Source organism: Dermacentor albipictus, chromosome 1, assembly GCF_038994185.2.
Source record: "Dermacentor albipictus isolate Rhodes 1998 colony chromosome 1, USDA_Dalb.pri_finalv2, whole genome shotgun sequence".
In the NCBI taxonomy this organism is placed as follows: Eukaryota; Metazoa; Arthropoda; class Arachnida; order Ixodida; family Ixodidae; genus Dermacentor; species Dermacentor albipictus.
Genome location: NC_091821.1, coordinates 378,909,769 through 378,936,298, shown reverse-complemented (window position 1 = coordinate 378,936,298; position 26,530 = coordinate 378,909,769). Strand labels below are relative to the sequence as shown.

Genomic DNA, 26,530 nt, shown 5'->3' with positions numbered 1-26,530 from the left:
TACAAAAATGATGTATACCTACTTATTTTCGTATATTTTTACATAATTATTGCTTATTGAGTAGTTTTTTAAATAAACTTTTCTTAAAGCATTATAAGCAAGCTTCAAACGTTAATTAGCTTAAAACGTCTACTAGCACAACAAATAGCTCGTAATAACTTCAAAAATAAGTATAAAAACAATTTTTAGCACTAACAAAGCGACTAAATATTGTGCTTTTGGTATGTTTGACGTTTCACGCATAATTTCGCCAATTTTTTGTTAATGCTGGCAACATAAAATATAAATTCCCAGGATGCATTGCAACACATGGTCGCCATTTTTGTTGAGAAGTGGGCTAGGCGAAGTAACACGACGGGACAGTCAGAGTGTTAGTTGCTGTCACGAATTTTCAGCGCCTTGTACGGCGACTTCAATTTGTTTCTTGTGAATGTCATTAATTATAATGGCTGTAAAGTTTAGAGTATTTGGTCCGAGGTAGGATTGGTAAACTATCCACTCGGTGGTGAAAAAAAAAAGACAGAAACACTCCCTCTGTCGGGAGGTAATCATGGCCGACAAAATCTGTGGCGATGGCATTGGCAACAGTACTGGAAGACTGTATAACGCTGAAGTAGATTTAATAACACCAACTACAATGTATGGCAGCAGCCCCGGCGAACCGAGGACGTTGGTGCAATCTGTGGATACCGCGGGTCCGAAAAAGAAGCCGACGTCGTTTCAAATCACCAGCGTCACCGTGCAAGGGTCCCGGTTAAGCAACGACGGCGGTGACGAGAGTGCCGACGACTTGGACGAAAGCCACACAGAGGACCTGAGCTCCGACATCCTGGATTGCTCTAAGACGACGGACACGGAGCAGTTGTCACCAACGGAAGACAACACGCCGTCGACAGCGCCGGCGCCGCCCGCCCCCACGGAGGCCGCCACCGAGCCGGTGACGGCGGCGGTCAGTGCTGCGCCAAGCGATCCCGTGCCGTCGGGCGGCCTGGCCGCGGTGTCTGTGTCTCCGGCGGTGGTTACCGGTGCTGCGGGCACGCTAACCATAGTGGCCGGCACGCCCGCGGCGCCTAGCACGACGGATGGCCCCATCAACCCTGACCACTGGCAGCGGCGCTTCAAGGTGGTTAAGATCGTCAGCTCGGAGCCGTTCGGCCGAGGACGCTGGCTATGCATGGACTTTGTCGACCCGCCTGCCATGCAAACCGATGCCAAGGCTGGCGAAGAGCGCGACAGCACCACCGCCGCCGCGGACCTGCCGCCGGCTGTGTCCAACGAGGCAGTGGCCCACGTGTACGAAATTCCCGTCGGCCAGACGTACCCAGCCAACAGCCAACAGAGCGGGCCTCTGTACGGCATCATTCTGCCAGTGTCTGCGGGTGGTCAAGGGGCCTCGCCCTTAAGTGTGCTCCAGCCGATCGCCGAGCAACAGCAGCCGCAGGCGACAGCAGTGCACGACAAGCCTCCCGCAACGGCTGCCCCGCCGCAGCCGGCGGCGGTGGTAGCACCGGTACCTGAACAACAACCGCAGCATCAACAGCAGCAGCCGCCGCCTGTCGCAGCCGACGCTGCAGCAGCCCAGGCCGTCGAGCCCATTCCCGAGAATGCCACCAACAAGTCAGCCACGGAGGAAGACTCCGAGAGGTTCGTGTACACGTTTGTTGCCCCCGACAATCTCGCGAGGCGCCGCCGGTCACGTCGGCGTGACTCATCCCATCTTCAGCCGTCGCATCTGCGATGCGTAGCGCTAACGTGTGCGAGGTCATCTGCTGATAACGCATGGGTGCTCGCGGTTTCGGTAACTGAATGGCTTGCTGCGGCTCTAGTTACTGAAGGGACGTGTGCCTAGCCGTGCTCACCCAACCAAGACATACCAGCCATACTATCATTCCTTGCCGTTCGTCAAGCTTAGACCTAGACACTGCAGTGATAATCAGATGTTCTTGCATTATTTTGTGCTCTTGTGCATCACGGTGGCGATTTCCATATTCGTTAGAATATATCGAAAAAAACTGTCCTCAGTGTTAGCGTGATTGCATCCTTTTTTTGTTTTATTCTTTTTTTAATAGAGAGTATGTATTGAAGCAGGTGACCTGAAGTATGGCTGCTTGGAAAATTTTTGCCATGGCAATACTGTGAGGTTTTCATTGTTCCAAATTCAGAAGTAGCTCCACCGTGGGGCCAAAGTATGCTCATTGGGGTTGGGAGGGAGGTAATTGCCACAACAAAAGATATGCACCATTATTTAGTTCGCAATTATGTGACAAAAGTGAAGTATCAAAATAAGGCTAAAGTTAAGGGAGCTGGATATTGCTATTCATACATTTTGTTAAGCCACTTAGGTGTCTGCATTCAGAATAAAAATGTGAGGTGGCGTGTGTTGCTAGTTAGATTACAAGAAGCATCCACTGTAGAAAGCATTGAGATATGGCAAGCTAATCTCGGCTTAACATTGGTTCTTTAGAATTTTCCGATCAGTAGCGGAAATGAGGAAACACAATAAGCTAACAGCTTTTCAGAGTGGGTTGATTTTAGCAAAGTGGTGGCATCAGCATATTAAGAACAGTAGCTGGCAGTAAATAATATAATAAAGAAGGATAACAAATCGTAATGCTGATGATTGTTATATAACACCTAGGTATGTTGACTCCCATACAGTATTTCTTTTCTAGTGCAAATAATAAAGTTTTAAGTATTGCATGCCTTATTGCAGGAAGTTAGTATGTTGAATAGCTGCTAAACTTCTTGATATACTGTGCATGATTTATTTGTGCTTGTTTCTCACATGGATACAATGATGCTAATAAAAATCATAGAGGCAGCTTTACAAAGGCTTGCATAAGCTTTGCACTTGGCTGGTACTCCTCATTTACGAGATGTCACCACTATCATTTTAAGGCACCATTTGCTGTAATGTAAAATGTTTGCATGTGACTGCATTGAGTTCTGCTTTGTAACAGGTTTCTGTGCTTACTCATGACATTAAGATATCCTGCTTATAGTGGCCATCTGTGCTCTCAGTTGGCCTACTGGGATCAGTGTTCATTTTACACAATTAAGTGGGCTGTATACCACACTGCTTCTCTTAAATTGTAGTGTGAAGCATAACAGATAACTTTTACTGCATACACATAAGAAATATAAAAAATTCTAAAGGTTTTAATAGTTATCTCATAAGTTTGTACTTAGGACTCTGATAGGAAGAAAACATTTTTGTCTATAGATTCTCAGTGCTATTTAAAAAAAAGAAGGATCCATTTAATAATGGATCTTCTAGCCAGCATGAACAAAGGGAAGGATATTGGAAAAAATCTACTTTGTTATTGTCAGTATTATAATGGCTCATAAAGGGTTTGTGTTGATCATACCACCGCATTGGCTTCTGCTTTCATCATAACGACTACTCTCTTCCTGAAGTATTCAGCAAAAGGGCACTTGCTGTGTCACGACAGAATGGTTTGGGTAACAGCATAGCATTTTTCTTCTTTTGTTTTGCTTCTCTGAGCAATTAGCTGAAACAGTGTGATGATTGACATGGGGGCATGCATATCGGTGCTTTGCCTAGTCTGACACTATTTCAAAGTAAGGCCTCTAGCAGTGCCACTACACTAATTAAGTATAGTTTAGTGACTGATAGTACTGCTATGCGTTGCCTTATTTGGTTGGGAGTTGGACCACTAGCCGGAAACAGATAACTTTGGTGACGGCTCTGCAACCAGTGATTCAAGCTCTGGTGGTGTTGTGGGTTCCTTACACAGGGTGCCAATGGGTTTTGTGGTTTGCATGCTGTGCTGCATGCTCTTCTGATGCTCTGTTGCACTAAATAATGCCATCTGATAGCTCTTTAGTACATCTTGTTGCCTTGAGAGAACTCATTAAACCTAGCCTTGGAGGCTTGGAAGAATGCTGCATGGTACTTAATGTTTTCTGTGATCCGTATCTTTGTCCTAACATCTGAAGTTCTGCGTAAAGGGATGAAAACCTTAAAGCCGAACCGCAAAATACAGGACGTGGTGTTATACGAACACTACAGGCAACAGAAGAAAGTGAGATGGATGACACAGCAGGCTGTGTTGCATTCTGTTTCCTCCAATCATCTGTGCTGTTTGTGTAATGTTGAATCCTAATTGAATGTCCAAACTTTGTACACTGCAAGATGTTTGGACTGTCTCACTACATAAAGAAATGATCAGATCTGTTCATTATGAGAGGCTGTAAATTACCTACCCTTTTTACTTTTTGTCATCTTCTTTTTTTTCTTTTCTGCTTAGAGGAATGCAGAGGGACATCAATAATGTTTGGCTTAAGTGGCTGATTACACTTCCTTCCTTTTTCATGTTTAGCAACAGTCTGGTTTATGATGGGAACCTGCATATTGACTTTAGACTCCTCATGCCAGCTTTCTTGTACTATTTTGTTTCCACTAGAGCATACTTGATCAGTGTGGGAGCACATCAGGCGTGTGAGCTTCAGTATTGTTGGCTGCAATTAAACATTTTGCATGTTGTGGGGCTCGTGTTAGTGACTTCATCGGAACAAACCTTCATTCTGAAATGATGAAGACTCGGTTTAAGTTCATCATTTCAGGTCGACTTCATGCATTCAAGCTAGGCCTCTGCTGTAATGTTTAACAGAATGAAAAAATATAGATCTTTTGGTGCAAAGCTGGTGATCGGATAAGTTCATTACCCTAACAAATGTGCCTGCACCTGCAGCCCCCTCCCCCATTTTTTTTCCTCTGGTAGTTTAACCGTTCTTTTAGCAATACTTCAGTTTTTGTTGATGTTTTTAAGTCTGCTGCATCTTATCTCTAAATTAATTTGGCACGATTTCATTACAAGCAGCTTAAAATGTACCTACAGCTCAGCCTTCATGTTGGGAAGTAGATATTGGCCTTTGTGGGCAACCTTTAATGCAAGCAGTAGCTCTACTAGAAAATAGCACATTGTGTGGCCATGTTAGGTGATAGCACTGTGTAAGCTCCACACTTGGACAATTTCCAGTGATGAACAGCTTATGATCTATCACTAGTGTGTAGCCTTTGGTGACCGATTCTGACTACATCTTTGCCGACAAGATGTGCGCTTATTGCCATGTATGGGCATCAGAACCAACATCCTAGGTCATCTATCACTAGTAACAACAGGCTGATGCCACTTCACTTGAGCTATGCACTCCATCTTAATCTTCCATTTCAAAAGCCTGCATTAGTCGTATGCATTTACATGTGTAATGCTGTGTAGCAATACATATTTGAGGGACATTGCAAATCCTGAATAATTGCCTTTCATTTCTTTTGAAAGTGCATGCCTATTGGAAATGCATATTTTTCATCTTATAAACCTTCACTTCAACTTTAGTTTCATTTTTCCCAAACACAGCTTTTAATATGAAAGGGGCTCTTCTGTGAAATAGGCATTTGTATTGTGTATAGAAAAACAGAGTTTGAGAACCTTGGCATTTATCGCTACTATGGCACACATTTGACTTTAAGGAGCATTGGAATTATTTGAATTCTGGCACTGAAGCTCTCTTTAGCTGTTCAGATAATGTGCGGGAACCTGTTTGCTTTAGCACAACATCATATTTTATGTAACATTACCGAGTTGGCATACGAAACTGAATAAGCGTATGATGGCTGCAAGATATTTAATGAGCATTGTTAGTTGGCCGAACTGCTCAAGGCCTGTTTTCTTGTTTCTTGCATTTGTCGTCCAGGTATGACTGTTTGAATGGAGGAATTGTGGCTGGACTCATTTACTGCCTGCTTGGCGTTGTCTTGCTTGGGCTGTAGTTTTCGGCGGAGTGGGCACAGTGACTTGCTGTCTTGCCTGGAGGTTGCACTTTTCAGCAGCTCTTGTCCAACCTCCACAATGCTGCTGCTTTTGCTTGGCTTTCTGGCTTCCTCTGTTGTGGGTTGTGCAGTGCAAGCAAGGGCCCCCCTCACTCCCTCATTCTCTACAAACTGTCCCCCACTCCATTGCCTGTGGATCGATTGGTTGCATCTGGCTCTCAAGCTTGGTGAGGTGGTATGTCAATGAGGGGCAGGCCTTGTCGTGCCGAGCTAACCTTTCTTTTTTTTGTATCTTGTCATCGTGCTTCACCATTTGTCGGCTCTTGTGTGGGCAGTTTTTAAGAGCTGCTGTGACAATCCTTCGTTTCGACCTGAGCGTCTGTGTGTGCTCCTCAAGGTTTCCTGGCCAAGTGGCGAGGGTTCCCTCCCGGTTGCCCTTTGGCAAAGGTGGTCACAAGGCAAAGGTGCATGATTTGCTCCTGTAAGTATCCACGGGTACTAGACTTACCAAGGTGTGTAGCGCGCATGCATATTTGTAGCAGTTTCGCTTATGAAGCTTAAGGCATAGGTGAAAGTAGGCATGGGTGATTTCACCAGAAATGAATGTTGCTGTCATGGAGAGAAATTTGCTGAATACCAATAAGCTCATGCAGCTTTGCAAAGAAGCAAGCAGCACGGAGCTAACTGTGTTAATTAGTTAATATTTTATTCACAATACTTCAAAGACCCTATAGAATGGGGCTTTACATGAGGCGTGGGAAATATAAGGCTTCTGCAATAATGATTCTGTGTCGGTCTTGAAGTGTGTGGGATTGTTGTGCTGGGATGATGTGTGTAGGGAGATGTTCCAGTCCTTGGCCATTCATATGAAAAAGGAAGATGAGCCATTGTCACGGGTATACTTTCCAGTGAGAGTAGTCGGACATCCAATTAGTTGGCGTGATGTCACGGCTGTTAGCTGGCTGACCATTGTCAAATTTCTGGAAGAGAGACAGTCTAGATATTTTAGAACACATTTAAGATAAGGTAGATGAGCTTGACACTTGTTGAGAGTATTGTGAGGAGGCGAAATTGACGGAACAATTTTGCACGGATTCAATGGTGTTAATCAGGCTACATTTGTGTGGGCCCCATACTGTGCATGCATATTCTTATTTCAGTCTTACAAAGGTTGATTAGGCTAGTAGCTTGACTGAGGGAGGGCATGAGATTAATTTATGCCTAGGAAACCTAAGGGTATGGGTAGCACTATTAGTAACATTTAATATTTGTGCAGATAAATCTAAATTGTGACAAGTAATGATGCCCAGGCATATAGTAGTCAGTATTCGAAATAGTCCCATTGAGGAAGTATTTATGTGGTACATAAATTTTGTGGCTGTGGAAGAAAACGACTGTTGTTTTGTTAATGCTCAATACCATTAACCAACTTCTGCACCACTCATCAACTGCTTTCATATCATGCTGGAGGGCTAGCATGTCAGTAGGGTCAGTTATTGAATGGTATATGACGCAACCATCTGCAAAGAGACAATGCTAAAATAAATGTAATTAGGTGCACTATTAATATATATTAAAGAAAGGTGAGAACTGAGGACGTGTCCTGGGGGGACACCCAGGGCACTAATTGTCCCCCTTGTGCATTTGGGCATTGTTGCGTACTTGAGGAACCTTTTGTTTTTATCCAAACAGAACATATTCTGTATTTCATTTGACCCTTTATTTGGCCTGAAAGCGGGTTTATTCTGCTTTGCAAATTTAGATGCCTTATGTAATTTCTTCTACCCGCCGTGGTTGCTCAGTGGCTATGGTGTTAGGCTGCTGAGCACGAGGTCACGGGATCGAATCCCGGCCACGGCGGCCGCATTTCGATGGGGGCGAAATGCGAAAACACCCGTGTACTTAGATTTAGGTGCACGTTAAAGAACCCCAGGTGGTCAAAATTTCCGGAGTCCCCCACTACGGCGTGCCTCATAATCAGGAAGTGGTTTTGGCGCGTAAAACCCCACATATTATTATGTAATTTCTATTAGCACCAATGTTCCGAATCATTGCACAATTCCAGGAATTCTTAAGAGTGTCTACTGTTGAGAGAAAACTGAAACTGTCAGTGAATTTTCAGATTAGTCGCTCAGAAAAATTGCCCCTTCCAAGCTAATGGAATAGAAACAAAATTGAAATATTTCCTTGTTGAGCCAAAGAAATCGGTTTCCAATCTCCCAATTTTGAAAACACTGAATTTGTTCAAATGGTTGGGGCAGTATGTGGGACATTTCACACTTGCTTAGGTTTGTGCATTCTCTTGGTCTTAACTATAATTTGCTTCTTATTATAATTACGGAACCATTGTTTTGACTTCCACAAGGGATGCAGTATGTCAGATAGCCAGGCGATTTTTTGCCAAAGTGGTCAGAGAGAACATGGAAAAATTGATTAATGTGAAAACATCAGTCTTTGTAGAAAAGCGTATCCTGCGAATGCTTTACATAATGTTGTGACTGAATTTGGTGTGGCTCACAAGAGTAAAGTGACAGGGAATTCTAATGCATAAATGTTTTGTAATGAAGCATGGCAGTTTGGGTGGGGAGGTGCTGTGGAGAGAGAGTTGTCTGGTCTTATCCTAGACATGAACTTCACGAGGGATGACATTCATTCAGCCTTGTTGCCTTTTACAATGCCATATGAACAAGACTGCACGTCAGTCCTTATCAAGTTATCCTAGACATGCATATTAACGTGATAGCGTTAAAGGCCCCATGTAGCAGAATATCTGACTTTGGTGTCCAGCATACCATTTCGACCGTCGTCTCTGGAATAATTCCAAATCACGCATACCCAACCATGCAGGCCTTCCGTGTAGCGCAAAGAAGTTATTGAACTATGATAGCGTCGGATTGTAATTTGAATATACAAGAAAACATAATTTTGTTACGCTGAAACTCAAACACAAACCCCTTTTAACACAATAGCGTTTTTAGCTGCCGTTTGAGGTAAAAAAAAAGGACTACAAAGCTCGCCTTCGTGCATAGCACTCGCCGCCAGTGTTTCCCGGTAAGCGTTACGGTTACATAAGCTGCAGTTGCCGGGAAGCGTGAGAAGCACTCGAGGATCTTCAAGTGCTATTGCATTCTACTCTTAAAGGTGAAGCGTAAACATTCTCCAAATTTTTTTTAAACGCATTTGACTCTTGTGCATCATTCGTAAGTGGGGGTCATGTTCCTCAAGCACATGCTAGGGGGTTCAAAGCTTGGCTGATTACTTTTAATCAACTACTTTTAATCAACATAATGAACAGTGTAGACAACAGAACAAAAATAAAATATAGAATGCATGGCAAATTGATTTCTTTATTTTGCAGAGACTGCACCTGTTCAAATCTGAAACTTGTTTGCTTTTATCACCTCCTTTAGCACAGAATAGCTTTCTCAACCACTTATGTGTGTTATTTTTCTGTCTACTTTTTTATTTCTAATCTTCATTTGTATTTTTAAGCTTCTCTGAACTGAAAACATCACAATACTACAACACAAATTAAATTTACTCAAGAAATAGTACTCCTATAACATTATGCACATACTTATTTATATACAGAACCTGTGCTTTGTCAGTAAACAGTACTTTTAAGACAAAAGAGCACATTGTTATCTTTAGAATTGCAATGAAACATGGCCACAGTTTTTGTTTCACCTCCTTGGGATCTGTATGTAGGATTAATTTTCACGTGCATACTGGCTTGTCAAAAGGTAATCAGTCGCATCCTGCCATAAAAGTTTTCTGTTATTGTTCTAGTGCTGTATGGGGCTGCCATCCTAGATCACAGCATGAAACTAATAGGGCGAGTTGTATTCTTGTAAACTACTAAAGGCAGTCATAGTCAAAGCGGATAAAGTGCAACCTGAAATAACGATTCGTAAAATTTTGAGGACAACAATATATGCAATAGGCCAACATATAATAAGTAAAATAGAGAAACGTGGTGAACCAAAACAAAGCTCTCGGGCCCATTACAGGAACAATTATAGCAAAAGCGTTTCACTGACAGCAGAGAGTGAAAGAACAGACACCTCTGGACAGATAAATATTTTTGAAGCAAGAGTTTGCGGTGGCACTTATTTATTTATATATTCATACCTCAAATACCCCATTTGGGGTTTTACATGACAGGTGGGCGTATTTAGGTCATGTTTTCAGTGAATGCCTTGAACGATGAATGACTGGGGTGGTGCACCGCTTCAGCAGGTAGATGATTCCAGTCTTTCACTGTATCCTAAGTGTCTTGATAAATGCAACTTAAAACATATGTTTAGAAAATGTTTTCCGGATGCCGATACTGATACTTGGACCTTCATTTTCTCATCTAATAATTAAACTTTCTTTTTTTTTAATGACTGCCTGCAGGGTTCTCAAACAATGCTGCATTAGTCTAAACTAATTTATTGTTTCGCTTTAGTATTCCTTTAATGAAGGCTCAGCTGCACATGAAAAAAAAAAGAATGTTTATCATAGGCGCAGACTATGGGGCGGGGGAGTATCATCGGGGCCTGAGCCCCCTCCAAAGTTTTCCTGTGGGGGCAGAGCCCCCCTCCCCTCCATAAAGTGTCGTTACTAGAGTTCTGTTGCCTACATCATTTGAGGTTTCTTTTGAGTTGCCTCCAGCTTTTCACCTAAACTTTGATTGTGGCCAAAAGCTTACTGCGTCACTGTTCGTGCGGACGTGCACGTCGTTTAATTCATACTTTCACTTTATTCCTGCGAATCCTGGCAGTATGAGGACAAGCGCATTAGAAACACCAGCGGTGGTTACCTCATTCGTAATTTTTCACTTCAGCGTTGTTTTTTTTAAATTTCCACGGTGAACACCATGCGCAGGCACAATATATTTAAATATATACACAGGACAAAGTTCTTTATAAGGAGGTAGCCAACTAACAGTTATTTCGAATGGTACGGATAGACAATGCCTGGAGAATGACTATGTTGCTGTTTGTTCACCTCACTTCAAATTGCTTTGCATGCTTTTTTTGACCCTGAAAAAAAAAAAAAACTTGCAGGCTTCAGAGACTGCTTAGGCAGAGTCCTTTATTAACGGCACGCGAAATGCACCTGAATGATATGTGTATCAATATTGCTTCTCTTTCCAGTAAGCAATGCTAACGACTTATGAAGGAAAAAAAAAAAACTTCTAATAATGCACATTTAATAGGAATGGAAACATCGACACTTGCATGTAGAGGTCATAAATATATATAATTCACTTAGTAACCGAAATGAGGCCAAGCCAAATTCACTCAAAATCAGAGTCAATAGCAGTCATGCAAAGCAGCGCTTATACTTGGACTCACACAAGAGGCTGCAGTTTCATTGGAAAGGCGAAGCAGTATTGATACCGTAGTATAAGACCATTACACAATGGAAGATTCTTACTGATTAAATCCATGTAATGGCTGCACCTGTGTAAGAGTCGCACCCCCAACATGATTGCCAATATTTAAAAAAACAGCCTACCAAAAAGCAATCACGTTCGGTGTGCTGGTTCCGATCGCGCTCAAGCTAATTTTCATGCGGAGCGTACTTTTTTTGCGTCGCTTCTAGACAGCGAGAGGAGGCAATCGTGATGGTTTACAGCAGATTTCGTGCACGTAGTTGGAGAAATTAGATCAAATGGCCTGGTCCCATGTAAGGCTTGTTAAAATCGCTACAAAAAAGTACAGCTTTTACATGCGTCTATATGTGACTTATATCAGCCATATGAATTGTAGTAAATCTTCATTTGCTAATTGGAATAACAAGCATAGTGTAATGCAGGAACCCTGCAAAGCTGTAAATATCTCACCGGATGACCACGAACACTCGCTGTCACAACACTGGCATTATGAAGAACACCGGCAATGGGGGCGAACGGTTCGACCAACAGCGCAATTCACCGTGACTCAGAAAATTAGATTCATCCGCATCATCTGCCTATTTTTATGTCCACTACAGGGCGCCCTCTGTCAGTGATATCCAGTTATCTTTGTTTAACGTAGACTGCGTGATCTTCAACACTAGAGGTGCGGAAAGACAGCCTGGGAAGGAAAACAGCATGCATGAAGTTAGCCGCCACGCCTGCTTGCCCTTTAGCATTGCATCCACCAATGATTACTTACAATTAGGTACGGAACATGGGCCGCCTAAGTGTTTGCTGCACACAGTCATTTGCAGCTATGGCAGGGCTAGAGTAGAAGACATGCGCTCTCTTTCCCAAGTGTGCGTTTGATCACGTGAGCCCTAACCAACTCGAATATTGAGCGCATGGAAAGATAATTCACATCAAGCCGCCATGCTTTTCGGCTCACTGTTACATGCCTTCTCTTGCACCCACAGTATATGGGTCACTCATTCGTGTGGCTTTTTGACTTTATACGGAACATCCTGGCGTTGACGACACTAAAAATTTACCTTGAGTGTCGATATAATTGCTATCGCAATGAAATGAGAAATAGACAACATGTGTCGAGCCTGCTTCTACCGCGACTACACATGCCACAATGTGCACTGGCTAGAAACACAGCATGAGCACCAACAACAAAGACAACAGTAGGCACATCGTTTATCGGTACTTTGCCCGGACCCATCTAAAGCTGAGAGAGAAGCGTGCTTTCCACTACCAAGCACCAGTGGAAACATTACGGTAGGCATACGGGGAGACAGCGCAATAAGGCCTTACATAGATTTTTTTCATGGATGTGTATTTGTGCAACTTAGTACGCAAAAAACACATATATCTCCCTAACATGTTTAACTGAATCCACTTGTCGCATGGCTCATCCGAGAGAAACCAGTTTCTTGGTGGTGCGAGGGCACACGGGCTGTGGTATTGAACTGTCTCCTGCTGTGAGGTCTTGTAGATACTCATATAAGGCCGCTACTTAAGTGAACAATTCTTCGATATATATATATATAATATGGGCGGGGTCGGAAAGCTACTCACCCCCCCCCCCCCCCCCCAGGAAAAATGAGAACTTTCCACCTATGATGTTAATTGACAGCTTAGGTGAAAAAATTGTGAAATGTACAAGTGTGTATGACAAATCGTACATTGTGTAACTACCAGAGCTTAAAAACAGTGTGCAAACTTGCAGTAATTGTTAAGTACATTGCAGTGCACATTTTTATGCTGTTCACCCAATAACCTCTTCACCAATATCTTTTCCTTTCTTGTGGCCACCTTTTCACGTGACACATTCTTTGATAGCTCGTGCATTCATGTACGTCATCTTCACCTTTAGATAGCATTTTCACCCGTGTTTGTCCTTAGTCTTTACATCAGTGACGTTGCGTCACATATATGGTGTCTTTTACTTTATGTTCCACATCAAGCAGCTCCACATTTCCTCATATGGCCACTTCACACTAGTGGAGAGGCGACTATGATCCAGCAGATGCTACCATTACATAATGGTGTCTGTACTTGTTCAAGCACTTGTGGGTGCCACATGCTTGCAGTTTACTCAGTTAATTTCCAGTCCGGGATTCGGGAGCTGCGGGTTAGATTCTGGCTCTGTAATACAGATTTCCCATGCTTACCTCACTAATCACCATGGGCAGACTAATTTGAAGTGAGAACATATGCAAGATGTACCCAAGGTTTTGCAGTAACTCATTCTGTAATTTGATTGGTGCTTGGCATTCATGCAAGGGCAATTTTAAATGCATTGGTACGCATTACCTAGCACCATCAGCTCTGCTCTGGGCCATCATGATTGGGCTGCTGAGCACGAGGTCGCGGGATCGAATCCCGGCAACGGCGGCCGCATTTCGATGGGGGCGAAATGCGAAAACACCCGTGTACTTAGATTTAGGTGCACGTTAAAGAACCCCAGGTGGTCGAAATATCCGGAGTCCTCCACTACGCCGTGCCTCATAATCAGAAAGTGGTTTTGGCACGTAAAACCCCATAATTTAATTTTTTTGGGGGGGGGCCATCATGATATGGTGTTCCATAAGCATCACCTCTTTATAAAGAAATGCAGCAAGTTTCTTTGTTCCCAGAGCATAGAAAGAGAAAAGTTCATTGAAGCCGATTCATGGCTTTTAGTTACAGTGTAAAATAATGTGAACAATCGTTGAAAAGGACATGAGCACGTGTCCTTAGCATCATTTAACTGTCCTCTGTATGTTTACTTTGCAGTGTAATTCCAAGGCATGAAAGCTTTTCTGGGTCATTGCAGGGAACTGGTATTTTTGCTGTGCATAAAGCAATAGCTGATGCATTCCACACATTCTAGTACTTGTCAGACAGAATCCAGGCCTAGGCAAATAAATTATTGGCAAGGCGACATTTAAATTTATTTGCTGACATAATTTTGGTGCTCTATTGGGCATAGATGTTTGCAAATTCATGTCTGTGCTTTCTGGACTGACGCTGTGACTCTTTGTGTCAAATGGTTGCAAGCTTTAATGTTTGCTTTCCTGTACTTAGTACTTAAACCTAAAGTCTGAAACGGAATGTTTTTTTTTATAATGTTTCGCTTTCTTTCAAGAAATGTCTGTGACTACTTGAAAGGTGCTAACAAAAGCCCAGCCATGCTCGAAATGTATGGCTGTGTACTCAATTCCTAACTGCACTTGCTTAATGTGATATTAATTGCTAGGTTATTCTAAATTAGCTGTTGCCCTAGTTTAGCCAATAAGCACAAGAGCAAGCATGATGGACCAAAGAACTTGTTCAATTTCAGTGCCATCCATTAGTTACTGAGGGCTGCAATGCTTATATTACGACCTTTTATCATTCTTTTGTGTCTTTGGTATGAAACAAAAGTTTTTCACTTTCTTATGACCATTGTTATTTGCACTATGTAGTCATGTTATTTCACTGTGTAGTCGTATTCACGACCTTGTGTGTAGGCTTTAGTTATTCAGCTTGGTTAGATGTGCACTGTGTAGTCGCTTGCTAACCAACCAGATGTATAAAATTACAAGGCGGAACCAGTCGGTGTGCCTCGGGGCATACACATGGAGCGAGCAAAGCTGGCCCGTCAGTGTACGATTTTCAAGCCATAGTCTGCGCTGACCTTCACCTAACTACTCACGCAAAAGTCTGTTGTCAACCAATTTAAGACCACTCTATGCTCACATTCATAGTCGGTCATAGCTCAGTAGCTGGGTCGCCTTCACATCGAGAGAAGTGGTTCTTGAGGGGAAGGAGAATAGGATAGCGCTATTTTCTGCAACCCATGCGGGAGCACGGCTCAGCGCCAGCAGGGTGGAGGGGATGGACTTTTCGGTAGATCGTCGTAACACCCTTGCGTCAGGCTTTCCTGTGACGTTTGGTAGTGCTCGTCGGCAAAAAGAAAAAAAAAGTACGCAGTGGAATGTGACAGCCAGCCGCATATGTTTGTCGAGTGAAGTCCCGTGTTGCCACACTCGGTCTTCGTGCGCCGCTGTTTCGTCGTTCCACGTGCAGGGAGCAGCTTGTTTACGGTTGCCGAGGGAGGAGTAGGGAGGGTTGCGCGCCTCGCCCCTTGGCTTCTTTCTCGCCCCTCGCCCTGCTGCTGTAGCGGTGGAGGAGGCAGGCGGCAGCTGCTCGTCTCTCCTTCTCGACTACGTCTCCTCCGCCCCGGCTGGGAACCGGATCGAACCGGAGCGCCGGTGGCAGCAGCAGCAGCAGCATTTCATCAAGTCCGTTCGCTGCGGCAATGGTCCCTGCTGGTGCTCGTGTGGCACTGCTCACGTCTCTCTTCGTTTATTCCCCGTACCCGCTGCGACGGCGGTCTGCTGGTTGACACAGCGGCGACCCCGAACTTTTGATAGCCTGTCGCCGTTTGGGAGTTGCGCGTGCCAGCAACGTGTTTAACGTGGGTCAGGTCTTTCATTCGGAGGAGGAACACGGCGCTCAAACCTCGAATGAGCCGCGGCGAAGTGGTCTCGGCGGCGGTGGCGGCCCCGTTCGCAGCGGGGTATCTGGCCGCTGATCCGGTGTACAGCATCGTTCGCCAATTCATTCGGTAAGCGCTGCTTCCCGGCGAGGTTTCTTACCTTGCTTATCGCGCGCGGGTTCCTCCTCCTCGCCTTCCGCTCTCGCTGCGGGGCGTGCGGTTTTTGCTCTCAGCCCGCGGCTGAGCAGCTGTGGATAGCGGCTCTTTCGTATCAACACACCAGCGCAGCGGTTTCGTTTCGAAATTGCGCCTCGTTCGTCTGCAATGGCTAGGAACGCACTTTTACGGTACTCCCGACGCGCGCTGGGAATTTGTCAAAAGGCGAATTAGGCTACTGCGATTACCTGTGGCCGTGTCGTGCGGCGTTTTACAATTGCTTGTGCTGTTATTTAAGCTGCGTGCAACCCACGGAGCGCGCACTGTTCGTTCACGCCCTCATCTGTAGCAGTGATATGTGCATTTAATTCAGTACTTAGCAAGACCTCGACCCTTGTTTCGAGCTTTGCAACGCTTGCAGATAATCGAGTTAGTATGCCCCGCGTGAGTCGCCGTCGTATCTTTAGGTAAAGCTTTTCAATGTTTATGCAGATAAATTCTGTGATACCGAACTGCTTTTGCGCCGCATTCCTTAGCAGCAGTCAGGCAGTATCCTTTTGTGGGACCTTTACCAGAAACATGCTTGTTCTATTTTAAATATGACGTTTGTTAGCTGTAAGAGACACTTAATTAGTAAGGATTTCAGCAGGGGGCATGACTCATACTGTTTATGGGATCGTAATCATATGAAAAGCTGGCACTTGCTTGCATCTTAGCTTTTACTCATTTTAACAAATTTTTTTCTCTTTGAAAGCAAGCAGTATTGGGCTGATGCATTTGTCTTTTCCCGCAGCACGTCGGCTGGGAGCACGGTGGCAATCGACAACAAAATTGAGCAGGCCATGGTAAGCTGAACTCTCTGGAGCAAAGTGTCAGGAGAACTATTGCCAGTCACTGTGTATTGGAGAGTGACACTTACTTTATACCCTTGGAGAACTATTGCCAGTCACTGTGTATTGGAGAGTGACACTTACTTTATACCCTTTTGTTTCTTTCAAAGCTTTACTATTTAGAGTTGTCTTCACTGCATAGCACTTGTGTTTGAGGGAGACAGGCAAGTTCAGATGCAATGCTTGTAATTATCCTCGCGCTTGTAAATGCCTTGAGAACTTTATAAAGCTGTTGGTTTGCATTTCAATTTTTTAGCATCTTTGTGGCATGCGATGCTTTTCGCATGAAGTGAAACAAAATGCTTCGTTTTACGGCTCCACAGCATTTTGCTGTCCTTATGGCAGTACACCACCATTTGAAATGTCTTTACACCAAACAGCTGTTCCATTTTTATAGCTTCAATACACATATGCTGAGAATTGTGCTCGTTATGAGTTAAGTGGTGTCCACAAATGGCAGAAGTTGCTGAGGATGCTAGACTATCTTAGACATAATCTATGGCATCATCCTTAAAGGTAGACTCTGATTACTGTGTCATTCCGCTGCTGAGCATGAAGTCGTGGATTTGTTCCCTTGCCATGGCAGTTGTGTTGCACTGAGTGCAAAATGTAGCAATACCCATTCATTGATTTCATCGCAAACTTAAAGGAAGGGCGGGGGGGGTTGCCTCAGGTTGTCAAAATTGGCCCAAAATCCTCCTCTTTGGTCTCTTCACACATAGCGCTGGTTTGGTTTAAGGATGTAGAACTGTTATCATATAATTGGCATCACAAGAAGTGCAGCACACACTTTTAAATATTTTCTTATAGCTAGAAATGTGCTCATTTTCGGTGCTTTTATATTTAAGCATTCTATTTCAAGACGTGGCAATCTCAGTATGTATCCACGATGCATAAAATTATAGCCTGACCACTGGTGCTTCGGATAGATGTATAGTAGTAATAATTGCTCAGACTTTCAGAATTCTTATGTGCCAGATCAAAGCACCACCTCAAGGAACACGTTTGTTCTTTTATAATTTGTTGATTTTAGCAAAATAAAACCTCGTTCATAGGTTACGAAAAGAAAGCCGCGAAAAAACGTATTAACCAGGAAAACGCACGATCCGAAGTAATTAACACTCAATTATTGTTCACATCTACGTAATGCGAAGAGTCACGCGGATCGTTGTGGCACGAGACGCCGACGCTCGTTGACCTGGTGGTGCTCCGGCGGCCCGAGGCGTGTTTTGTTGTTTTCCTATTGTGTGGTGTTTTAAAAGGTCTACGGGAAACCGAAACGAAATCGAGCTGGCGGGTGACGTCAGACGCCGTCGAAGCGAAACGTGATGCCCACACATTGCGCCGGCTGCAGAAGGGAACGGCAGCGCGTTTGGATTATCACCTACTAAAAGCGTGCAGTAGGCTATCAGTGGCACTGCACACCACGCATGAAGATGCTTATCGCAATAGATTTGGCGGCGATAGCTGTGAATGCGGCGTGCGACGACCCGGGCAGATATTTGCTGGTACCGGAGTAAGGAACTGCGCGCGCCGTCGTTTTCACGTGAGACGGGCGGCTATATACTGTTCTCGATCGCGCGCGCCTCGCGCCTTTTCTTGTTTACATGCGATCTAGCGGTCGGAAAACGTATACGATCGCAGTCTGCAGCAAGGAACGGTGGCGCGTTTCGGTTATCGCCTGTTAAAAGCGTGCGCTACGCTTCCGATGGCATCACGCGCTGTGAAAGAGTTAGGCGAAGCTGCTTATCGCAATAGGATTGGCGGTTATAGCTGTGAATGCTGCGTGCGACGACCCCGGAGAAGATTTGCTGGTACCGAAATACCGCGCCAGCGTTTTCGCGTGAATCGGGCGGGCGAGTATTGCGGTAAAGCTGCCGCGGCGGGCAGGTGTATACTGTTCTCGATCGCGCGCGCGTCGCGCATTTTCATGTTTACATGGGATTTAGCGACTGGAAAACTTATTGTACGGTCGCAGTATGGCAACGTATTGAACGTTGGTGCCGAAAAATCGTGTTTTCAGAGAACGTATGAAGCAGTAAAAAATGAGCGTAACTCTATTGCGGCATTTTTCTATTCTCGATTGGGAACGTTGGCGCCAGATAAACGTAAAGGGAACCTGTCAACGAGGTTCTACAGTGTTAGTACCAAGACCGGCTTTGTCGTGGTTAGCACTGAGAGTAAAGAAATAAAAAATATGCAAAATATGCACCTGACTCCTAGTTCCCAAATTTTGTCAGATCATGCAAAAAAAAATTGATCCAAGCTTCACAAATGTGAAAACAGGTACATTCCTATTGTGCAGAGAGTGTTTGCTTTTACTCATTGCAGCAGGCAGCTGGTTCATTTTTTACTGCATTCTTTAGGCTTGCAAAGGTCAGGGAGCATGCAGGAGCTTCCACATGCTTGATTATTGTGTTCACTCAGCTTTTCCACGCAAGCAAGGTGGCCTAGTATGCATTCAACTAGCGCTCGGGCCTCCACTTGATTTGTTCAGTTCCTGTACAGTGCTGTGCAGTAATGTGGAATGTTGTTCGATACTGTTCAATTGTGAATAAGGGCACATGCTCTGGCAGTGTTCATAATGTAAGATATTAGACTGCTAGTTAGGCTTTGGTTGAAGGCTACTCTGAAATCGACTGCTCTTGTGCGAACGAAAACGCCACACAACAGGATGGATTGTTTGTAATAATTTGTACATATGCTGTCTAAACATTGATGGGTAAAAGCAGCCCACGGTGCGAAAAGTCAAGTTCCACTTGATATTAGTCGAACACAATTATTAAGAAAATAAGCACTCATGAGCATCTACCTTTGTTTGAGGCATTGTTAAAATAGCCTTGAGTTTGGATTGGAAAATTAGACAACTTAAGAGAAGCTCATTGCCTTTACTGCTGCTGTCGTTTAAAAGAGCACTAGACGCTAGTTTCTACAATACGTCCAGTGTTGTTTTGTTTTTCCACACTCGCTAGTCTGCCAAAAATGGTCAAATATGACAAATATCTCAAGCTCAGTTGTCTTTTCAGACGGTGGTTGACATTGCTAGTAGAATTCCAACATAAATGTTTAACAGCTCCTAGAAAAACTTTCGATCAAGTTGATCATCTTGTATAGGCATTGTAACGAAAGAGTGAATGTATGCATAGATATCGTTCAAGTATGAGCACCAGAAAGTTATCAACTCATGATATTTGTATCATGAGCCCAGCCTTCTTTCTGGAACTCGGGAGTGTTTTCTAAATCCGAATGTCTGCACCATTGCTGTTTAATTAAATTTCGTGTTTTCATCTTCCTCAACTTAGCTTACGATGTTACCATAGCTTTATTATCTCTGGTGTATCTGCTGCAGTGACTTTCTGACTGGTACAGTGCTGCTGAGCACAAGGTTGCAGGTTTGATTCTCCCAGGTGAAGTGGCCACACTCCGATGAGAAGCAATGGAAAGATGTTTTAAATCTTTGTGTACCAAGTTTTTGATGCATTTTAAAAAACTCCATCTGGTCAAAATTAATTTGGTGCCTCTACTACATCTCTATGCTACACAGCATTGCTGCCTGATTGCAGCTTTGGGACATAAAATCCCATATTTCATTTTCATTTTGTATTTCTATTGTGATGCTTTGGGATATAAATTTTGGTGTATCGAATTCTCAATGTCAGAATTTCTTCATAAATCTTATAATTATTCTTTTTTATTATTTCTGCTATGCACTAAAGAATTCATTTTGGCAAGATTTGCATATATCAGCAGGTTGTGAAGATGCTTAATGGGCAGGTAGAAAAAGCTTGCTATTTCCGCACATGGACTCTAAATAAAAATTGTTTACCACTAGGAGTAACTAATATATTTAAAAGAAGCAAAATGTGCACTATAGTTTTATGTGGCTTCAGGGCAGCTACTGATAGCTGCTTCTGACAGCATGACATTAACCGACGCGACCATAGAGCTGTTCTTCACAAGTTTATTGGGCTCACAGATGTCCACAACTCTGCATACCTTGAAGTCAGTGATAAGTTCTTGTCTCATAGATAGAGGGCACCTGTGTATTATACTGGTGTCGATTCACTGGAATGAGCATGTGGTTTTTCTTGCTTATCAGTACTGCCGAGTTTATTAGCCGGACACTGGAGGCAGCATACTGCATCACACTTTAAACTGTGCGCTTTTGCTTTGTTTCCATATTACGCGCGAGTGACTACTGGCTCTTACTGTTTGCATTCTTGCTTTCGTGAAGGACTTAGTCAAGAGCCACCTCATGTTTGCTGTGCGTGAGGAAGTGGATGTGCTTAAAGAAAAGATAACGGAGCTGCTGGACCGGATAGCTCAGCTGGAGTATGAAAATGGTATCCTGCGTGCTGGTGCTTCGCCGGAGACCCTGAGCCTACTGGCTCAGTCTGCACAGCAAGCAGTGCCCGTGTCCCAGCCACAGTTGCCTCAGCCGCAGCAGACGATAGCGGCAGTGGCCGCAGCAGTGCCCCAGCCGGTTGTGGTGCCACCGCAGCAGCAGCAGGCCCCTGTTGCGTCAGTGCAACCTGTAGCCATGCAGCCAGTGCCAGTGCAGCAACAAGTTCCACAGCTGGTTACGGTTGTCCAGCAGCCACAGCAGCTGACGCATCAGCAGCCGCAACCACAGCCTTCGCAACCTGTGCAGCTGCAGCACCAGCCCCAATTACCGCAGCAGCAGCAGCAGCAACAAAAACAGCCCTTGCAACAGCCGCCACCCACGTAGCTTCCGTGTTAGTTGTACATAGAACAGTTTAATCGGGAAAGCACCACTCCGTGGGACGAAAAAGGGATGCAAGACAAGGAAGGACCAGTGTGCTTCGTATATGAAGTGTCTTAGGTGTACATAGACAGTGTGGCTTTCTTTCATTCTTTTTTTTTTTTTCCACAAGTGAACTGGTGGGGTGGAATAGTGACGACCAACCTAGTTAGCCAGTCCCTGTTGCCTTCTCTCTGGGAAGAAGTACGAGGCGCTGTGATGAAAAAGTTCTGTGGCGTTTCTCTCTATGCTCCCTTCCCCTGTCTCGCTGCATTTTTTAATTTTTTCACCTTCCTCAGCCTTGTCGTGCCTCTGTCTCTCATGTGTTAAGGAAAACTATAGTCGTCACTGTCTTTGCCACGTTTCTTTTTTTACACAAAGTACTTTTTGCTCATCTTGGTGGTGCTAGCACCCCTGAGTCATTGCTTTATTACTTTTTTTTTTGCTTTGTCCTTTGTTGTTATGTAAAAAAAAGCAAAGTCTGGTCACATGCAGCTTGTGTCCCAAGTGTGTGGTATATATATATATATATACATATATATATACATGCATATATGTTTGTGTGCGTGCCGAATCGGCTTGAGACGATTGAGATGTCAGCATGTTTTGGAATGCTCACAGCAGTCAGTTACATGTGGTGCGACTGATTGGACTAATGTTTCTAGATAAGTGACAGAAAAACTGACACCGGCACCCTTTCTGGAAAGGTGTGTGCAGGTTAGGCTTGTTGTAGCTTCTCAGTAATATAAGGACCGAAGAAAAAAAAAAGCATCCTGTTAACGAGCAGTTCCTATCCTCCTGTCGTTTTAGAATCTTCTGACCCAACTGCATATAGTGTACTCAGCATGGGTTGTGTCCATTCCTTTCCCACCAAGTTTTGACAGATGGAATTCCTTGCTGAGCTCTCAGCGAGCTTTAGTAAAGTTGGCAATTTCGCTTCAGTGAAAAAGACTAATGGGAATGCACTTTTAGCGAGTTTTACTCTGTTTTTTGTTTAATGTGCAGACTCGTTGAAGCATTGAAACCCCCTTCCCGTCCTTTATTTTACATTTGGGAAGCCTAGATTATTTTTTCTCCAACTGGTATCTTTGACATGGTCGCTCTTGTAATGCCTGTATATAGGATGCAAAAGCGAATAATTTATATGGCATTTCTACTGCTGTATTTGGGCAACTTTCTATGCCTGGGTCAATAAAATGCATATTTTTGTTAGGGATGAGACAAAAAACAATTGGCTATGCTGGTATACTCGGCTCTCCGATTTCTATCAACATATAGGGTTGTCTGTTTGTGATGCTTTTTTACATATTTATTAGTTTTAATCAGCTGCTGCAGTTCAACAACAAAAAAAATTAAAGTGCTTTGAATAATGCCCTCTGTCCAAGTCTCATTTGTGCTGCTGCTACACTGAGCTTTTTTTACCTGCACTTAAGGGACGCTTAAAAGAAACACCAAATCAGCTTAGATTGGCAAAGTATTCAAGAATTCTATTTTCGGTAATACTGCGGAAACAAGTTCCTTGTTTGTAATAAGTTCATTGTGTTAACAAGTTCCTTGTTTCGAATTTTGTGCCAGAACCTGATGGCCAATATCTCGGTTTGACGTCGCACATTTCCAAGTATTTATTCACAAGTTGGTCGTTGTGGCTCAGTAAAAGCTCTTGACTTTCCAAGTTTAGTCTTTTAGTTTTTTAGAATACAGTATAATACATTTTGACCGATAAATGTTTTACTAGACTCAAGCAGACAATCTCTAAAAATCCATCATGTCGGTGCGAGCTGGTGCGGAAACTTCTACGCATAATCGCTGCCAGTCTTTCATTGCATCTTTTCTGGCTTGCCAAGAGTCTCTTTAAATAAGAGTGTTTTTTTTTGGTATTGTACGAGGGTCGCTCGAGTCAATCTAGGACTTTTTTTAAAAAACAAATAGAACAAGTTTCTAAGTGTGGAAAGTGGATTTGTTTTTCCACATAACCTCCAGCTACAGTTATACACTTATCCCAGCGTTTAACTAACGCCTGTGCTTCTGCGTAGAAAGATTTATTACAATGGAACCATTGTAGAACACCATTGTTCTCTTCACCATCAGTGTTGAAATGCTTTCCTCCAAGGAATTCCTTCAGGGGCCCAAACAGGTGGAAATCACTTGGTGCCAAGTCAGGACTGTAGGCGCGTTGTGGTAATAACTTCCAGCCAAGTTCCTGGATTGTTTGGAACGTGCGTTGAATGGTATGGCGGTCATGCATTGTCTTGCAAAAAGACCACAGCCTTTGTGATCAAACCCATACGTTTCTTCCGTAAACTTTTGTGCACATCACGCAGAACACGGCAGTAATACTCGCTGTTGATAGTGACACTATGGGGTAAAAAATAAATGTGAACAATTCTGTTTTTCCCAGATTACACTTGCCATCACTTTACCAGCAGACGCAACTGTTCGAAATTTCTTGGGAGGTGGTGATTCTGTATGCTTCCACTGCATCAATGCTTTTTTGGATTCTGGGGTGAAATGGTAAACCCATGTTTCGCCACATGTCATGATGCGATCCAGAAAATTCTGGCCTTCCCTTTCGTAGCATTCCTTCAGTTCTCTACAGACTTCAACCCTTCTGTGTCTGTCAAAAGCAGACAGCTACTTTGGGACCCAGCGTGCACACACATTTCGGAACAAGAAATGATCGTGAATTATTGCGTTCACTGTTTTTATTGACAGATTACACATCCTTGCAATTTCACGACAGGTTATGACGATTATCTACGATCAGCTGCTCCACGCGCTGAATGTTTTCAGAAATGACTACCATGGGCTGTGAACCACCATGACTGGGATCGTCGGTAATAGAGATATGGCCATCTTTGACGCGCTTACACCATTAAAATGTTTTACTGTGACCGAGTGTCTCATCATCGTACCGAGCCTGAAGTCTTCTGTAAATTTCGGCAGGTTTTATGCCCTCGTTCACTAAAAACTTCAGCACAACACGCTGTTCCATGTAGGCGTTCACGGTGTTCACCATATTGAATAAGTCTATCCACAAACGCAGGACATGAGCGCAGTCTACCAGTAACAGGACACAGGTGCCAGTTTCTACTGCATACAAAACCTCCAGTTTAGGCGTCCATTTAAACCTGGAAAGAAAAGTCCCAGATTGAGTTCGATGACCCTTGTAGATGGGTAATTTACTGACACAGTTCTAATAATTTATCTCTGTAGTGTTTCTCTAAAGTAAGTGCACCAAGGCTGTGATTTTCCAGTCTTCTATTCTTCAGGGTGTGACATCAGCCAATCACTTTCGTGAGTACTCGAACAGGCCCAGGCGCAGTATTTTTTTTTTTTTTCTGTATCGTTGGAAAAGTGACTTGAAGGTAGAATCAACTGGCAATTTGAGGGCCTGAAGTTGGAATCCTCAGCAGGCACTGTGACTTTATTTCTTTATGTAGTTCTTGCAAAGCACTTTGGAATACCTGTTGCAAACCCTGGCGGACATAAAAATGACTAGGGGAGCGATTGAGCCCATAACAGATGTTGGTGTATATAGTTTACAGAAAATGTGAACGTGTGACGCTCGCCGCAAGACACTGAAGCGCCGGAGGATGTGAACGTGTTTGCAATGAAGCTGTTAATAGGTGGCATTACTACAACAAGACAGTCGCAATGAAATACATGTGCGAAATTTTGCGAGATCTATGGCACTGTAGTGTTTGGGATGGAAAGATCAGCAGTGGAATGAGAAGGAGAAAGCCAAGGAGAGTGCCTTGAATTAGGGAAAGGAGGTTCAATTGTGGCTGGTGGTAGTCCTGATTTGTTCCTAGCATGCACATGGTGAATAGTGCAAATGAGAAAATGTATGATTTCAGAGTTACTCCATTCAGGTGCCTGCAATTCACTCTTGCAGCAAGATGCAATGAGGCCCTAGAAGGTTTAATCCTTTTTTTTTCTACCACTTCTGAAAGGCATGTGGAGCAGGGCCACTAAACTGTGTTACGTATATAGTTATTTCTTGTTTGCTAAAGAATTCTATAAAACTTCATTTTATCGTTTGCAGAGGCGATTTTTGCTATTGTCGGGCTGTTGAAAACGTGTTCTGCACCAAAAATGTGGCCGACCATCCTTGTATAGTTGCAGTGGACACATTGTGATGGGTTCAACAAAATAATTTAAAGTATGTAAAAAAAAATTAGTGTTTATAGTAATGGAGTCGTAGTAGCTTGCTTAGCCTCTTCTCTCGTCTACCTCTTATTGCAACTTTCCTGACCCTCCTCGGCTCTGTGCATTCTCCGTTCTTGACCATAGCCTTGGGGTGTCAACGTACATGTGAGACACTTACGATATCAGTAGCCATTTTCTTTCATAATGAGTGCAGTGACTATTATTAATGAGGTTTGTTCAGTTAGAGACCCTGCTCAGGTACCCTTGCAAATACTAATGGCATCTTGCAGGCACCATGCTTTTTTTTGACAGAATCTGGCTTGTTCCAAGTATTCTGCACAACAGGTAAAGAAGAAACTCTGGAATAAAGAATGCAGCATTTCTCCCTCTGTCTGCTTGCATTTAGCATTGCTGTCACACGAAAAGTGCAGGCGATGTGCAGCCGCCATTCTCCCATAACATGCAAAGTTTTAAAATTCTCAGCCTTCCCACTTAGCATTACAACTAAAAGTGTGCAGATCATTTGTTAGGTGTTGGCCCAGCTCTCGGACCAAAACTGGAACTGGTTGAGGTGTGGCTTTAGCATGAAGAAGAAATAATGGTGCAGGTGCGGTGCAATGCTTCAAGTGAATGGAGTATTGGAGAAAAAGGACTCTATATGCTTTTAATCCCAGCACACTGTCCTGACTCGTGGCAAAATTTATGCAGTGTTACGCAGTTGTGGCATTGTAAATAATAATAGATTTGTGCCAGTTGTTTGTTGCACATTATGCTAACTTTTTCGCAGAGCATACATGGGAAACCAGAATGTTTGCAGATTGCGAGAGCTGTCAAACAGTTTGAACTTGTTATCTGTGTGACGTATGTTTCACTCATGGTGATTCACGCACAGCTGCAGATAGCAAGCATTATAGTGGGTTTC

The 26,530-nt window shown here is 43.6% G+C and overlaps 1 protein-coding gene across 2 annotated transcripts; it reads left to right on the top strand.

Annotated features, from left to right (window-relative positions):
- The first annotated feature begins 313 nt into the window (after positions 1-313).
- Positions 314-22,831, top strand: LOC135900262 (TSC22 domain family protein 4-like). 2 transcript variants are annotated; one of them, XM_065429697.2, is made up of 4 exons: positions 314-1,644; positions 6,192-6,275; positions 16,601-16,652; positions 20,932-22,831. In XM_065429697.2, the coding sequence occupies exons 1-4, from the start codon at positions 551-553 to the stop codon at positions 21,424-21,426; spliced, it is 1,725 nt and encodes a 574-aa protein (XP_065285769.1). In that variant the 5' UTR covers positions 314-550; the 3' UTR covers positions 21,427-22,831. The 2 variants fall into 2 exon arrangements, with proteins under 2 accessions (XP_065285769.1, XP_065285770.1); XM_065429698.2 differs by lacking the exon at positions 6,192-6,275 and having other exon boundaries at positions 315-1,644.
- The last annotated feature ends 3,699 nt before the right edge of the window (positions 22,832-26,530 follow it).